Here is a 17,780-nt window from a genome sequence, read left to right on the forward strand (position 1 = left end):
CAAAGATATTTAGTGATTAAATGACTTATGTACATTTCCCAGATTTTCCTCCAAATATCGAATACAGGAGAAAACCTCCTTAAAACATTCCCTTATGTATTTTCAGTAGTTTCTGACTCACCTGTAGGAAGCTCTGACTTATATATTTTTTTCTTTACTTTTATTTTTAATTGACAGTCAGTAATTGTACATATTGGTGGAATATAAAGTGATATTTCAGCAAGTATATACAAATATAATGGTCAAATTAGGGTAATTAGCATATCCATCACTTCAAACATTTACCATTTCTTTATGTTGTGAACATACAAAATCTTCTAGATTTTTAAAAATATACAATAGATTATATGCGGCGGGACCAAATAAAACCAGAATTATTTTTTAGAGGGTAAGCCTCTTGTAGTACAGGCAACCCCCGCTAGGTGTGATCTAAGAACCCATCAGCATCAGTGTACCAGAACCCATCAGCGTCAGTGTACTAGTGTTGTGAGAGACTGTCTGGCTTCAGTGAGTTTTCCTTTTTTTTTTTTTTTTTTTGGAGATTCCTTTAACACATTTGCTCTTTTCATGATGGGTTCATGTGAGAATAACCTGCCCACACTGTACTGAGTGTTCAGCAGTTTTTGACCAAAAACAGCATGACCTCAGTGCCCCACCCTCCATATTCAGGTGACTTTTTTTTGTTTGTTTTCCCAATGAAGAAAGCCCTCAAGGGAATGTTTTGCTGAAGAAGAAGAGGTGAAATAAAAAACAGCAGAAGCACTAAAAGGCATCAAAATTGATGAGTTCAAAAACTGTTTTGAGCAATGGAAAAAGCATCTCAATAGGTGTATTACATCAAACGGAAAGTACTTTGGAGGTGACTGAAGTGTGAACATGTAAGAATAAATACGCAATGTTTTATAAATAAATTTTGAGTTTTTCTGGATCCCTCCTCATAGTTGATCATATTCATTCTACAGTTGCCACAGAAAGAACTCATTCCTCCTATCTAGCTGTAATTTTAGAATTGCAAACTTCTTTAGCCATTTCACTGATTGTTGGTAGCAGAGATTGAGGCACCCAGTATGAGTCATGCGATTGGTTCTGAGGACTACTTCAAGTGAGCAAGTGAAAGACATTAAGATTTGCCCATTATGTGCTTTCATAACAGATGAGGTAAATACTTCGTTTTCTGTGTTATCACCTTTCTCTGCCACAGGCAGTGTCTGTTTGTCTTTTCAGATTAGCACAACTTTGTACAGTTGGCCCTCTCTATCTGTGGATTTCATATTTGCAGATTCAACCAATCTTGAATTGAAAGTATTTCGTTAAAAAAAAAACAGTAAGAAATAACAATAAAGATGCAAATTTTAAAAATAATACAGTATAACAACTACTTACATAGCATTTACATTATGTTAGATATTATAAATAATCTAGAGATGTTTAAAGTATATAGGAGGATTTGTGTAGGTTCTGTGCAAATACCAGGCCATTTTGTATCAGGGGCTTGAGCATCTGGATTTGGGTATTCATGAGGGTTCTGGAACCAGTCCTTCGCGGTTAGTGAGGCACAACTGTACTCTTACACCTTTTACCAGAAAGGCTGGTGAGCATCACAAAAAGGCTCCTTAGAGGTTTCATGTTCACTTCTGCTTGTGCTGACATGTGCAAGCTGCACATGAGTCCCCCTCTCTTACTTGTAATTATAAACCCCAAATGTGCTAGAACCAAAAAATGTGAGTTGGCAGCAGAACCTGACCTGAACTCTCAGGAAACTGCATATAACTTGTATCATCCCACTTAATGTGAATAATTGTGTGCTTTACTTTAAAAGTGTGGTTTGATTGCAAGTCAGTGCCTCAGGTACCACCATGGGTGTTAAGCAATATGGTTTATGCACCTGTTACTTTTCTCACATCTGAAAACTTTTCTTAATACTGAAATACATTTCACCCAAGGCTTTTCAGTGGTCCTCTAGTGTACTATTTCCTAAAGAATGATTTGTTGTGAAGTTTGACTAAATATGCAGTGTGCCCGTTTATAGAGTGTGCCTTATAAATGCTAGTTCCTTGCTTTCCCGGAACTCTGTTAACTACCAAGAGACCCCTGGTAGGGAGAGAGGTTAGCTCCCTATTCTCCCAGCCCAAGTCTCTCTTCCTCATCTTTGTGTCTTTCCTTCCTTTTCTGTCTTTTTTGGTCTTCTATTCTTTTTCCATTACATTTCAGATTTTATGGGGGAAGAACGTGTCAGTCTGTCCTAGTTCATCAGCTTTCTTGGATTTTGGATCTGATTTGGGGACTTTGAGCTCTTGGTTGTTTCTGTTCATAGGCACATGGAGACTCCGCTGCATTGGTCTCAAAGCTTTGTTGTTGTTGCTTGTTTTAGGGATTGAAGCTGTTCCAACTGCTTGATGAAGACATTTAAATTTAAAACTTCTAAGGCAAAAGCAAACAAGTTTGATTCCTCCAGTTGATGTAGATTATCTAGAGCAGTGGTTCTGTCCCCACGCCATCTCCCCAAGGGACATTTGACAATGCCTGGAGATATTTTTGGTTGTCACAACTTGAAATATGCTACTGGCATTCAGTGGGTAGATTCCAGGGGTGCTGCAAACACTCTGCAATGCACAGGACAGTCCCTCGCAACAAATAACTCTCCAATCTAAATGTGCTGAGATGAAGAAACCCTGATCTAGAGTAGTTTGTATCTATGGAGTCTTGCTACATTGCCCAGTCTGATCTTGAACTCCTGGCCTCTAGTGATCCTCCCACCTCAGCCTCCCAAAGTGCTGGGATTATAGGCATGAACCACTGCTTCTGGCCATAGTTTATATCTTCTGTTGCAAGAAATGCCTGACCTATAGTAGTACATTAAAAAGCTATTTTTCAGGTTTGTGGTTTAGATGTTTTCCATATCAGGTATATAAATTAGTGGACTTTTGTTAAGGATTGTACAGGTTACATGGGAATAAATGTGAAATTTGTGATAATTATATTCCATACTATTTTAGATTAAAATATTTTTCCTCATTTCAGGAAAAAATGGAAGCTTGGTTAGTGTCTATTAAAATAGTTTTGGATAAGAAGTCTCAGAAGACCAATGTGTCCATAAACACTGATAATTTGATGAAGATTTTAAATCTGGGAGCAGACCTTACACGACCATTTGAATACCTTCTTGCTACTGGGAATCTGCGTTCTAAAACAGGTGAAATTAAATAGATAAGCTTCATTTTAGTAATTTTAAAAATTATTTGCTTAATGTGGATTTGCATGTTCCTGAGAGAGGCTTTTTTTAAAAGTAAACTTCTCACTTTCACTAAAGACAGACTTCATGTTGTGGTACATTTTGACAGCTATCAATCTGAAGGGCTTTAGGCAAAGTGTCTGTAGCTTAAATCCAATTCTAATAACTAAATACATTTCCTGTGCTTCCTAGAAAACGAAAGACCACTTAGATTTCTGAGGAAGGGTTACTTGAAGTCTGGAAGGGTTGTTATACATGCCCAACCCTAAATCAGTTATATCAGAATGACCCGGGAAACTTAAAAAGTAGTAATTGGGGGCTGGGCATAGTGACTCACATCTATAATCTCAGCACTTTAGGAGGCCAGGGTGGGAGGATTGCTTGAGCCCAGAAGTTTGAGACCAGCCTAGGCAACATAACAAGACTTCATCTCTACAAAAATCAAAAAGTTAGCTGGGCGTGGTGACATCACCTATAGTCCCAGCTACTTGGGAGACTGAGGCTGAAGGATTGCCATGATCATGCCACTACATTCCAGTCTGGGTGCCAGAGTGAGACCCTAACTCAAAAAAATAGAGTGGTAATTGGGACCCAGAAATGCACTGCCTTTTTTTTTTTTTAACAACTGCTGCTGATGCATATTCTTTTGTTAGCATGCTAGCAATGCTTATTTATTATCCAGCCCTCTTAGATGAACTTAATTACTCATTTAATGTCCTCCCACAAAGGAGGGAGTGGTAGAGCAGACAGGGATCCAGTTGGGGCTAATATGACTTGAGAAACCTACGGATTTGTTTTTTTTACTATTTTTTGTAAATGCCACACTGATCAGAACTAGGAGAATAAATGCTATAATAACCCACTCTGTGAGCTGTAGAGTGTTCTGAGGTTTTGTTGTCTTAGCAGAGCCTCAAAAATTGACTTTTCCCCCCCAGTTTGGCCTGTTTTTGAGTGACTTTTGTTTTATTAAGGTCTTGGCTTCCTGCAAGATTCTGGACTTTGTGTTGTGGCTGACAAGCTGAACTTCATACGCTATCTCTCCCATTTCCGCTGTGTGCACAGAGGGGCTGATTTTGCCAAGATGAGGACTACCACAGTACGCAAGCTGCTGCCAGAATCCTGGGGCTTCCTTTGTCCTGTGCACACCCCAGATGGGGAGCCCTGTGGGCTGATGAACCACTTAACTGCCGTCTGTGAGGTCGTCACGCAGTTTGTGTATACATCATCTATTCCAGCTTTGCTCTGCAACTTGGGTATGTGCAATACAGTCTTGTTTGGTTATGTGTTTTTAACGAGTGCAAATGGTTACATTATGCTTCTTAAGGGAATTCAGCAGAGAATTCCTACCAGAATCCTTTTTCACTCTTTTGTGCAAGAGTTGGGCTGCTTGCTTGGCCTCTCTATAGAATGTCAAATGTATTCTTTGAAAACAAAGACAAGATAAATTAAGTGTTGTAGATGTTTTGTTCTTCTCTTAAAGAAACTGATGCCAAAGCATTTGAAATAGATCAGGAATTAATATTGGAAATATAAAAGCTATTGCATAACTTTTTGGATCAGTCTCCTTGAATGTGACGGTGGGCCTTTGCATCTTAAGTGGAAAAGAGCGTGAATTTGTGGAAAACAGTTAAAAAAAGGAGGTTGTCCAGTCTACTCTGATGTCATCAGATATATAATATTTATTTGTTCCTGGTAGCCTTGCAACTGCTGTGTCTGCTTTGGCTGGAAACCTGTCTTGTTTTTCTTCTGAGTTTGACACTTAGTTTGAGTTTGCATTCATACTTATAAAAATATGGTCTTCTAGGCCTAGGGTTCTCCATTTGTGATTTGGAGACCAGAAGTGTTCTTCTGTCTTTGGTGGTCTGTGACCAGGGTCTCCAGTGAGATTAATGTTTCTTTTTTTTTTTGAGTTGGAGTCTCACTCTGTCGCCCAGGCTGGAGTGCAGTGGCATGCTCCCGGCCACCACAGCCTCGACCTGCTGGGCTCCGGCGATCCTTCCGCCTCAGCCTTCTGAGTAGCTGGAACTATAGGCGCGCACTACCATGCCCAGCTAATTTTTTGATTTATTGTAGAGATGAGGTCTCGCCAAGTTGCCCAGGCCTCACCTCAGCCTCCCAAAGGCGCGGGATTACAGGCTGAGCCACCGAGCCCGGCTGAGATTAATGTTTCTACAGAAAAACTTCCAGTTTATGGGGGTCAGATGATAGGTATTCTCAAGCAACCAGAAGGGCATTGAGGCAAGAGTTAAGAAATTCTTGCTTAAATGTATTTCTCCCAATTAGAGAGTGGCTTGTGAGAAGGAAACCCCAGAGAAAGTAACCAAGGAATGCTCAAGATTCAGAAGGTATATCGGTGTAATATTAATGTTCACCCTCTACAAGGAAAATAATTTCGTTTGTTATCAGTGATTAAAAATGGCAAAGTCAAGGAGAAGATAGAAATGAGAAAAGAAAAAGTGAATAGGTAGAAAATATATCCTAATGCATAAGAAGAGATGGGGAAGAGTTATTTGCTCTGGCCCTGGGGAAGAAGACAGAACAGAAAATACTGCCTGAATTTTGTAGAGGTGGTCATATTAAGGTAATAGATGAAACATTGAATGGGTAACTTGTGATACTCTGTAAGACACTTGCTGTCATCAAAAGTATTTATGGTTCATGGAAGAGTGTTCTTTTTTATGTAATTTCTGTTGATTCTCATTATTTTCAGTACCTGTGTTCTGTAAAGTCATTGCCAACACTGCATTAGAGAAAACTGAACCATTGCTTCTAGGGTAATCACAGGGGTGGGTTCCTACAAGCCTCTCATCACATTTTTGTCAGCTGATCAATATATAGCCTTGTTTTGTGTGTGTTGTTGTTGAAAGACACCTGCTTTAATACATATTGTGGATTCATTAACATTAAATTTCAGCCAACAGCACTATAACTATATAAGCGTATCTAATACACATGTTTTCTTTTGTGCCAAGGAACACTAGACAGCACTTCTGCATTATGCTTGAGGGCCATGCTATGCAGTCACCAACAAAACTGAACACACTGCAAAAAAGGTGCTTTTTTATAGCTTGAGCTGCGACAAGAAGGCAGAGGGTTATTTGACCTCAGCCAGGAGCTTGTGCATCAGGCAACTCAAGTTTTTTACTGCATGTTGATTGATCCTGAAAGTGTCCCTAGTATTGACTTTGTGGTTACAAATATATTACTTTTTTTTTTTTTTTTGGAAAAAGTTAATATATTTACATGGCACAGAAGTCAAAATATTAAAAGATATACAGCGAAAAGTCTCCCTTACCTCTGTCCTCCAGCTACTCTCCTCATAGGCGGTGAGCTCGCTTCTTGTGTGTCCTTGCTAAAGTGATATAAGCTTACACAAACAATACGAATGCATACCTGTGTTAGAGAGGAGGAGAATTAGATATCTAAACTGACTTAGCAGCTGTTGAACCCATCTGGAGGGAACTTGAAATGTTAGACAAAGCATTCTGATGTGATCACTTTGTGTGTTCCCTGTACCAGGGGTCACTCCTGTTGATGGAACTCCCCACCGACCGTACAGTGAATGCTACCCTGTCCTGCTGGATGGTGTCATGGTTGGCTGGGTCGATAAGGAGCTTGCTCCTGGCATTGCAGATTCTCTTCGTCGTTTTAAGGTGAGTTGTTGTATTACTTACCTTAAGTCTTCAGTCTTTTTCTAGTTGGTGAGGTTAGTCCCAGGTCAGTCTAGAGAGATTAGCGGTTAAGGGGTTAGAACTAACTCCTCAATGCCTATATGTTTCTTCTGGTGGCTGTCTTGCCTTGTACTGACCTCACTGGTTAGAGTCAGTGACAGATATTTGACCCATAGGAATATGTAGTTTTATTAGGCCCCAGTCTGCTTATCTAATAAATTTTAACTTTTTTCCTCTTGTTAATACTGGTGGCATATATGGAATCTCAAAATACGGATATTTCAATAATATTAACAATGTATAAGACATAAGTCATACCTTGTTGCCTTCTCGGTTTTGAAAATATAGTTTTTAAAAGTCAAGTGGAATGATATTCTCTGAATAACTTATCTTTGGAATTTCCTCCTAACAAAGAGTCTTTGTTACTTAGATAATGGCTGTTAGAAGAATTGCCCTTTGGTAACCGGATGAATTTGTGGTTCATAGTTTGTTCTCGGTTTTTTAATTTTTTGTTTTGTTTTGTCTTTTTTTTTTTTTTTTTGAGTTGGAGTCTCACTCTGTTGCCCAGGCTGGAGGGCAATGGCATGCTCATGGCCACCCCAGTGGTGACCCACTGGGCTCAGGCGATCCTTCTGCCTTAACCTTCCAAGTAGCCAGAACTATAGGTGCACACTACCACTTTTTTTCGATTTATTGACACAAAATCTCACCAAGTTGCCCAGGCTGGTCTCGAACGCTTTGGCTCAGGTAATTCTCTCCCCTCCCAAAGTGCTGGGATTATAGGCATGAGCCACTGTGCCCCACTGTTTTTTAGATTTTAGAATTGTTCTATTGTGGTATAATTTTAGCCTTAGAGCAAAGATATTTGGACCGTGTGGAGAACTCCCCTATAATCATTGCCCAAATCTACCAGTTGCAATGTTTTACCTCACATACTTTATCTTTTGTATGTTCTTTACAATTTTTTTCTTCTGAACCCTTTGAGAGCAATACACATATACCATGTTCCTTTTTCCATAAATATTTCAGCATATTTTTTCCTAAGAACAAGGGCTTTCTTTTCAATACCTGATTTTGTCAAAATCAGGGAAGGTCACATTGGTGGAATCCATAGTTGATACTCAGATTCTACTAGTTGTCTCAGTAGTGTCCTTTATAGCTATTTTTTCTCTTACTGATCTTGAAGGTGGTCCACAATCCCATATGATGTGGTAGTTATCGTATTTCTTTTAAAGTACAGGCCCATTTTTGTGTAGGCTGTTCCTTAACTTAGGTTTTTGTGCTGCTTCCTCATGATGAGATTTGAGATATCATTTCAGGAAACACATGATGTTGGTTTGTCTCATTACTGGTGATGTCAACTTTGATCCCTTTAAGATTATGGGTTCTTTAGGTTAATTCACTGTACAGGTACTGTCTTTCTTTGTAATAAGTAACTTGAGGGATGATTGAAAGCTATGTGAGGACCCTTTTCCTCATCAAATTTTCACTCACTAGTTGACGAATTCTTTGCTGAATTATAATTAACTATTCCATTAGTGACTCTGTGCTGACTTAATTATTACTGTGATGGCATTTTACAATGCCATCGTTTGTTCTATGTTTACTAGTTGCTGTTCTGTAAGGGAGAGATTTTCTTTCTCCTCCATTCATTTATTTTCTCATTTATTTGTATCAGCATAGATTTATAGATGCTTGTTTCATTTATGAGTATTTTTTGTAAGTATAATAATTTTTTCTATAACAAAAAATTTACCATTTTTAAGTTTACAGTTCAGTGACATTAAGTACATTTATATTGTGTAGCCATCAGTGCTATCTTCAGAACTTTTTCATCATCCCAAGCTGAAACTCTACAAATTGTTAATAAATAGCTCTATTTCTTTGTTCTCTAGATCCTGCTAACCACCCTTTTACTGTCCATTTCTACGAATTATATTTCTTATCTTTTACAAATGGAATCATAAAATGTTTTTCCTTTTATTTCTGGTTTATTTCACTTAACATAATGTTCAAGACTGAATGATGTTCCACTGTGTATGTACACCACATTTTGTTTATCCGTTCATCCATCAGTGGACACTTCTGTTGTTTCTACCTTTTGGCCATTGTAAATAATGCTGCTTTGAACATGGCTGTACAAATCCCTGCTTTTAATTCTTTGGGTTAAATGCCTAGAAGTGGAATTGTTGGATCATATGGTAATTCTTTGTTTACTTTTTTTGTCATCTTTAGGGACAAAATTATAAGATTTTCTCCTTACATACATTAATAGTATATATTATGTTAATCCATTCTGTAATAATAATGAATACTGCATCTTCAGTTCCTAGAGTAAATCTTACTTGGTCATGGTATATTGTTTTCCTATACTTATGCATTGGGGCTTTTTTTGATTTGTTTGGTTTGGTTTTTGTTGTTGTTTCGGGTGTTTGTTTGTTTGTTTGTTTGGAGTCAAAGTCTCACGCTGTTGCCTAGGCTGGAGTACAGTGACATGATCATGGAGCCATGACCTCCTGAGATCAGGCAATTCTGCCACATCAGCCTCCCAAGTAGCTAGGACTACAGGAGTGCACCACCATACCCAGCTTTTTTTTGTACAGACATCTCACTCTGCTGTCCGGGCTGGTTTTGAGCTCCTGGGCTCAAGCAATCCTCCCACCTCAGCCTTCTAAAGTGCTAGGATTACAGGCATGAGCCACTACACCCAGGCAAGACTTTTGATCTATTAAGCTGATCCTTTTTCCATATTCTTAACTTATTAGTTCATTTATTTATTTAATTTTTTAAATTAGCATTTTCTTTTTTTTAGTGTGTGTGTCTATGTGGTGAAAGCACTTAAGATCTACCCTCTTAACAAAGTTCAAGTATACAATACAGTACTTTTTTGTTTTGTTTATCGAGGCAGGGTCTTAACTCTTACCCAGACTGGAGTACAGTGAGTGACACAGTCTATCTTAGCCTCCCAAATAGCTGGGACTACAGGTGTGTACCACCATGCCCCATTAATTTTGAAAATTTTTTTGTAGAGATGAGGTCTTGCCATATTGACCAGGCTGGTCTTGAACTCCTGGACTCAAGCAGTCCTCCTGCTTCAGCCTCCCAAAGTGCTGGGATGACACCTGTGAACCCCCATGCCCAGCCTGGTATTGTTAAATGTAGTTACATGCTGTACATTAGATCTTCCAAACTTAATCCTCTTGCATAATTGAAACTTTGTACTCATTGTCCAGCATATCTCCATTTCCCCCTTCCCCAACATCCTTTCATTTTTATTGGCAATACATCTAGCTGTGAATTCCTACAAGTTCTGATACATGGATCTTTTTGTTTTTTGGTTTTTCAGATTTCTGTAACTTTTAGTTTTAGTGCTCCTTTCACCCAGGAATTATTTGACAGTTTTTTGGGTTTATTTGCCCTAATATCCAAATAGAAGGGCCTTTTTATTTAATTAGCTTAGAAATAAAGCCAGTAATCTATATTTTAGACATCAGAGGACAGAATTTTATTCAATATGTCTAAATGCACATTCCTGGTACACCATATTCCCAGTCTCAGTTGTTACTCATTTGCCTGTTAGTGGGGCTGAGTCCCAAGGAAGTAGGGCTTTTGCCATGGCTGGGTATGAATGAGTGGCATCCATGTGGGGTTGAGACTGGCAGAGACAGGCCATGGTTCCAGGTGCTAAGTTTATTACTTGTGTGACTTAATTTCCTAAGATACTGCTTCTCCTATTTGACCCTTTCTCCCCCTACCTGCAAGGTAGGGGTTGTCTAAAACACATTCCTTATTCTTTATTGATATCTTTTTTTGTTGAACACAGGTATTGAGAGAAAAAAGAATTCCTCCCTGGATGGAAGTGTCCCTTATCCCCATGACAGGAAAACCAAGTCTGTACCCAGGATTGTTCCTTTTTACCACGCCTTGTAGACTGGTACGGCCTGTGCAGAACTTGGAATTAGGCAAAGAAGAACTAATTGGAACTATGGAACAGGTACATAAGTTGTGTATGTGCTTGTAGAGATAATATACAACTTTTAGAGACTTAACTATTCCTTTTAAACGGGTTGTTACCATTGCTACAACAGCAGGGGGACATTTGAAAGAAAACCCAGCTGTGTTCTACCTCTTCTGTGACTAGCACAAAACAGCTTCCATGTCTTTTCTCACTCCATGGAACTTGAGAGAGAGTTGGCGGTCATTTGACTTGCCTTCTCATCCTGCTCAGCTCCCAGAACTCCTTTGCTTCCAGCTCTGCCTCAGCTAGTAAGATTGAAACATTCCACTGGATTCACTCTCAGTCTTTGCAGTTGCAAAATTGTAGGTTTTGTGCTACTTAAAATTTTTCTTTCTTCCTATTTCTTTCCACAATTAGACTGGGGTGGATTTAGAATGAAATATGTAAGGCAAGTGGTATTTCTAGCTGGAAGTTTCCCCGTGCTTCCCAGGGGATCCCTTTAGCATTCAAGATGCTGGGTGGAGAAAGTTTCAAGTCTTTGAGTGCTAAACTCTGAGAAGTAGTAAGGTTTAGCAGTCATGGTTATTCTGTGCCTTGGACTTCCCCTTTTCCAGCTCTTCATGAATGTCGCTGTCTTTGAGGATGAGGTTTTTGCTAGAGTCACCACACATCAGGAGCTCTTTCCTCACAGTTTGCTGAGCGTGATTGCCAACTTAACCCCCTTCTCCGATCACAACCAGAGTCCACGAAACATGTACCAGTGCCAGATGGGTAAGGTGGACGGTCAGTGGCGATGGTCACACTTAGGGAAGAAAGGCGCTTGTAACTTTCTGTTCTGAAATAATTTCATACTCAAAAAAGATGTAAGAATGTTACCTAGCACTCCCATAAATCCATCATCTAGATTCTGTTAACATTTTGCCCACTTACTCTGTTTTAACATTTGAAGGTAAGTTGCAGTTATGATACTCCTTTCTTTACGCCTAAACATTTCAGTGTGTCTTCCTAACAAGGATCTTCACGTACACAACCAAGGACAGTTATTAAAATTAGTACTAGTATACTATTTGATCGTCTTTATTCATATTTTGATCATTTGTCCTAAACATATGGTTTATTGCTATTTTTCTGTGCAGCAAGCACCCAGGCCAAGATCACTGATTATATTTAGTTGTCATGTCTATTTAGTCTCCTTTAATTTAGAACAGATCTTTAGCCTTTGTCTTTGACTTTTTTTTTAAGGAAAAGGCAATTTATTTTGTAAAAAATATCCATTTGATTTTTGTTTTTCTGAGATCTTGGGATTCTGTTTTAAAGGAATACAAGCCATTATAGTCACCCATATAATTGTCACTTCCAGTGCTCTTCATTCCTGCCTGAAGATTCAAGTTTTCATTACATACAGTTTCCCTTCAGCCAGAAAAACTTCCTTTAGCATTTTTTTTATAGCGCAGGGATTGTTGATTTTTAACAGATTGACTATGATCTGCCTAGATACAATTTTCTTTGTGTGTGTCCTACTTGGAGTTTGCTGGTCTTTTCAGATCTGTTTTTTAAAAAATAACCCAAATTACCATTTTCTTGTGTGTGTGTGTCAGTGTATAAGAAAGTGATCTAATTAGGTAATAATTACTGTTCCTTTTTCCCCTACCAGCAATGATGTTCTGTGGTTTGTATATATTCCCTTTTTATGCTTTTATTATGTCACACGTGTATCCAAAAACTGGGTAGAGAATTGTTTGGGATGTTGCTGCAAATGCACAAAATTGCATATTAAATGTCATTCTGCAATTTTCTCCTATTCAGCATGGTTATTGTCTGGTCATGTTGATAACATGTAGATTTACTTCATTTTCATGGCTTATGTATTAGTCATAAGCATAACTAGTGATTTTTAAAAAATTCATTCCTTTATGATGAATATTTAAAAGTTTCCAATTTTATATGTCAGCTCTATTATCAAGGTGAAAAACAGAAAATGCTAAGATGTTTTTCCCTCTTTAGGTAAGCAAACTATGGGCTTTCCACTTCTCACTTTTCAAGACCGATCAGATAATAAACTGTATCGTCTTCAGACTCCACAGAGTCCTTTAGTGAGACCATTCATGTATGATTATTATGACATGGATAACTATCCAATTGGAATAAATGCCATTGTCGCTGTGATTTCCTACACTGGCTACGATATGGAAGATGCCATGGTAAGTTGTACCAGGAGATGTAGTTTCAATTCTTTTTTATTTTTAATTTTTTTGTTTTCTGTGAAATCACTTAAGGAATTGTTTTGTGTCCCCAAGTATTTGGTACATGACTGTTCTATTAAATGGTTAGTTCTTGGTCTAAGTTGAATGTGGGCAAACCTTGAGGAATATTTGCTAAATATTCAGATATGCATATGTCTTGCATATTTAAGTGCATATTATGAGTAAGTGTTGAGTGGGTGTAGTCTTGGATAGAGCTACCTGTTTATGTATGATTAGATTTTAGGTGGGTTTTATTGTATATGGGTTTTAGTAGTAAGTATCAGTGATTTGGAAAATGTGAGGAGCTTTATTTTGAAAATCCTCATTTGGCCTCAGTATTTTAAATTAAGAATTCTTTGACTTTACAGATTTTGAATAAGGCCTCTTGGGAGCGAGGCTTTGCCCATGGAAGTGTGTACAAGTCTGAGTTCATAGACCTCTCTGAAAAAATTAAACAAGGAGATGATAGTCTGGTGTTTGGAGTCAAGCCTGGTGACCCACGGATTTTGCAGAAGTTAGATGATGATGGATTGCCATTTGTAGGAGCAAAGATGCAATATGGAGATCCATATTATGGCTACCTAAACCTTAGCACTGGGGAAAGCTTTGTGGTATACTATAAGTAAGTCTGGGTGTGGTTGCTGTTTTTTAAAGTCTGTTTCTCAGTGGAGTTGCTAGAGGTCAATGAAAGTTATAACAAAATTTTTAGAGAAAATGTAAGTGGTAGCTCACTTATTGTCTTAGTCCATTTGTGCTGCTATAACAAAATACCTGAGACTGGGTCATTTATGAAGAAAAGTTTAATGCTTAGAGTTCTGAAGACCGAGAAGTCTCAGATCAGGTGCTGGCAGATTTGATGTCTGTAGAGGACCCATTCCTCATAGATTGTGCTGTCTTCACCTGTGGAAGGCGGAAGGGTGAAAAGGAACTAACTATGCTTCACACCTCTCATCAGGTTACTAATCCACTCATGAGGGCTCCATTCTCACAATTTAATCACCTCATACAGGCCTCACATCTTAATACCAACACAATGGGGGTTAAGTTTCAACATAAATTTTGGAGTGAGCACAAACATTAGAACCATAACAACTGCTGTCTCAGTAACTCAAGGTTCTGTCTTTCACAAATCTGTTTCACACATCTGACATATGTCTCAGTCATAAATGTATTGGCAGTGCCTAAATGAGACAAAGTTCTGTCTTTGGTACTGCCTTTGTTTTTCTACATTTCTTTTCTTTTCAAGACAAAGTCTAGCTCTGTTGCCCAGGCTAGAGTGTGGTGACATGATCATAGCTCACTGCAGCCTCAAACTCCTGGGCCCAAGTGTCCTCCTTCCTCAGCCTCCTGTGTAGCTAGGACTACAGGCACATACCACCATCCCTTGCTAATTGTGTGTGGGGGGATTCTCACTGGTGTTTTTCTACTTTTCTTTTACAATTTATGAGAGTTATCTGTGATTGATTGTAAAACGATATTATTCAAACTTTATCATCTCTCTCATACAAATTGTTAGGAACATTTCCTAGCCAAAATGTTGAGCTCATTATGCCTCTTACTAAAAATAAATTTTTATTTTAGCTTCTTGTACAATAATAAACCTAATGATTTCAGTGGGTTTTCATAATGGTTTTTCAGTTGTCTTTGTTGCCAGTATTCTTTCAGGTGAACATAGTTCTGTGGTGAATATAAGCAGTAGCCTATTTATAAATACCTTTAGGGATACTACTCTGTCTGTACTGGAGAAGAGAGGTAAAAATAAGTTTAGCAAATACCCTTTATGAAGCACTAATTATATCAACAAAACTTAAGTGTCTGTAAGTTTAAACAAATAGTTTAACTATTTATATTTTCCTAGGAGTAAAGAAAATTGTGTTGTGGATAACATCAAAGTGTGCAGTAATGACACTGGGACTGGAAAATTCAAGTGTATATGCATCACAATGAGAGTACCTCGGAACCCAACTGTCGGGGATAAGTTTGCCAGTCGTCATGGGCAGAAGGGCATTCTGAGCAGATTGTGGCCGGCGGAGGACATGCCTTTTACTGAGAGTGGGATGGTCCCGGACATCCTGTTCAATCCTCACGGTTTTCCATCCCGCATGACCATCGGTATGTTAATTGAGAGTATGGCTGGAAAGTCTGCAGCTCTGCATGGTCTCTGCCATGATGCGACACCCTTCACCTTCTCACAGGAGCACTCAGCCTTAGAATACTTTGGTGAGATGTTAAAAGCTGCTGGCTACAACTTTTATGGCACCGAGAGGCTGTACAGTGGGATCAGCGGGCTAGAACTGGAAGCTGACATCTTCATAGGTGTGGTTTATTATCAGCGGCTACGCCACATGGTCTCAGACAAATTTCAAGTGAGGACAACTGGAGCCAGAGACAGAGTCACCAACCAGCCTATTGGGGGCAGAAATGTTCAGGGTGGAATCCGTTTTGGGGAGATGGAGCGGGATGCTCTTTTAGCTCATGGTACCTCTTTTCTCCTTCATGACCGCCTCTTCAACTGCTCTGATCGCTCTGTAGCACACGTGTGTGTGAAGTGTGGCAGCTTACTCTCTCCACTCCTGGAGAAGCCACCCCCTTCTTGGTCAGCCATGCGCAACAGAAAATACAACTGTACTCTGTGTAATCGCAGTGACACTATTGATACTGTTTCTGTACCTTATGTTTTTCGGTATTTTGTAGCGGAACTGGCAGCTATGAACATCAAAGTGAAACTGGATGTCATTTGACTTGATACTGGCCCTTTGGATTAGTAAATCTATCAGATTAAAAAAAATGTAACTTTAGTTCAGAGGCGATATTATTATAGGTTACCCTTGCTTTTTTTCAAGAATGTTAGAACTCTCAACCAAGACCTAGCAACCAAGAATTCAAGGTTTGAGTCTCTCTGGTATACTATACTGATGTTGGTTTCTGGTGTATTTGTTCAAAAATTCTATATGTATCTTCTATAAAATGAAATATTGATCAGTAAGCATACAAGGGAAAGTCTCTTTTCCAATCCTGTGTTCCCTATACCCCACGTTCAGCAGGTAGTGACTTTCACACATCTGTTTCTCTAGAGTAGAACAGTATAATATGAATACAATGTAAGCCATGTGTAATTTTATATTTTCTTTCTCTCTTTTTTAAAAATATGAGATAGGGTCTCACTATGTTACCTAGGCTGGTCTTGAACTCCTGGGCTCAAACAGTCCTCCTGCCTTGGCCTCCTGAAGTGCAGGATTATTGGCATGAGCCATCATACCTGGCCTAATTTTGTATTTTTTTATAGCCACGTTAAAATAGAAACAAATATTTTTAACAGCTTTATTGAAGTGTAATTGCTGCATACGTAATGTATGCAATTTTAAGAGTTTGAATATATGCACATACTTGTGATATCATCACGATCAAAGAATAAACATCATCTCCAAGAGTGTCCTCCTGCCCCTTGTTTTGAGTTCCATTCTTTGGCCATTATGAACAATGTTGGCAGTAAGCTTTCCTAAGATAATTCTTTCCTGAATTTGTCTCTAGGTGGTCTATCACTACTTATACGGCAGATAATATTAGACTGGGAAAAGTCTATTTATTCAAGATATTTTCTTGGCTGGGCTCGTGACTCAGCCTATAATACTAGCACTTTGGGAGGTCGAGGAGTGGATTGCCTGGGCCCGTGGGTTTGAGACCAGCCTGGGCAACTTGGTGAGACCTCGTCTCTACAATAAAATAAAGTAAAAATAGCTGGGCATGGTTGCCCACGTCTGTAGTTCCAGCTACTCAGAAGGCTGAGGCAGAATTGCTGGAGCCCAGCAGGTCAGTGCTGGGGTAGCCGTGAGCATGCGTGCTACTGTACTCCAGCCTAGGCGAAGGAGTAAGACTCCAACTCAAAAAAAAAAAAAAAAAAAAATCTTCTTGCGTTGCTTCATGAAACACAAAAATAAGGAAAAACACCTTGACTCTATTAACCGATGTTTCCCCCTACTGTTAATAGAATCCCGAGCATAGACTTTCCCATCCATTCTAGACTCTGTCTACCTCACGATCCCCAGCTGAAGTCTGTTAACGTCTCTCCACTTTATTTTTAGCAACACTAAAAGTAGCTTTTAAAAATTTTTTTAGCCGGGCTCTGTGGCTCACCCTGTAATCCCGCACTTTGAGAGGCTGAGGTGAGTGGATTGCCTGAGCCCGCGGGTTCAAGTCCCACCTGGGCAACTTGGTAAGACCTCATCTCTACAATAAATCAAAAAATTAGCTGGGTGTGATAGCGCGCATCTGTAGTTCCAGCTACTTGGAAGGCTGAGGTGGAAGGATCGCCGGAGCCCAGCAGGTCGAGGCTGTGGTGGCCCGGAGCAGCCACTGCACTCCAGTCTGGGCGACGGAGTGAGACTCCGACTCAAAAAAAAAAAAAAATTTTTTTTAGCTTTGAATTTTAAATTATATTGTAGGTTCACAATTAAGAAATTGACATGGAGAAAATCCACAGAGCTGATTCAGAGTTTCACCAGTTTTACATAACACTCATTTGTGTTGTGTGTGTAGTTCTGTTTAATTTTCATCACCTAGTAGATTGATGTAAACATCAGCATAATCAAGATAGAGAACTACCCTTTCATGCTATCCCTTTATGGCTGTCTCCATTCTGGTCCCCCATTTCTTTTTTCTTTTTCGAGTCAGAGTAC

The 17,780-nt window shown here is 39.0% G+C and overlaps 1 protein-coding gene across 5 annotated transcripts in view; it reads left to right on the forward strand.

Annotated features, from left to right (window-relative positions):
• POLR1B (RNA polymerase I subunit B) overlaps positions 1 to 16,095 on the forward strand; it is a 31,723-nt gene extending 15,628 nt beyond the window's left edge. For 4 of the 5 annotated variants that reach the window (XM_021711843.1, XM_008057103.1, XM_008057102.2 and 1 more), the window contains 8 exons: positions 3,022 to 3,193; positions 4,204 to 4,485; positions 6,752 to 6,885; positions 10,727 to 10,897; positions 11,476 to 11,632; positions 12,866 to 13,062; positions 13,473 to 13,726; positions 14,963 to 16,095. In XM_021711843.1, coding sequence (XP_021567518.1) covers positions 3,022 to 3,193; positions 4,204 to 4,485; positions 6,752 to 6,885; positions 10,727 to 10,897; positions 11,476 to 11,632; positions 12,866 to 13,062; positions 13,473 to 13,726; positions 14,963 to 15,845 — 2,250 coding nt within the window. In that variant the 3' untranslated portion in view covers positions 15,846 to 16,095. The remainder of the gene's footprint in view (positions 1 to 3,021; positions 3,194 to 4,203; positions 4,486 to 6,751; positions 6,886 to 10,726; positions 10,898 to 11,475; positions 11,633 to 12,865; positions 13,063 to 13,472; positions 13,727 to 14,962) is intronic. The other variant, XM_021711844.1, reaches the window with a different exon arrangement.
• The last annotated feature ends 1,685 nt before the right edge of the window (positions 16,096 to 17,780 follow it).

This window comes from Carlito syrichta, unplaced genomic scaffold (genome assembly GCF_000164805.1).
Source record: "Carlito syrichta isolate Samal-C Ts95f unplaced genomic scaffold, Tarsius_syrichta-2.0.1 Scaffold302727, whole genome shotgun sequence".
Classification (NCBI taxonomy): Eukaryota; Metazoa; Chordata; class Mammalia; order Primates; family Tarsiidae; genus Carlito; species Carlito syrichta.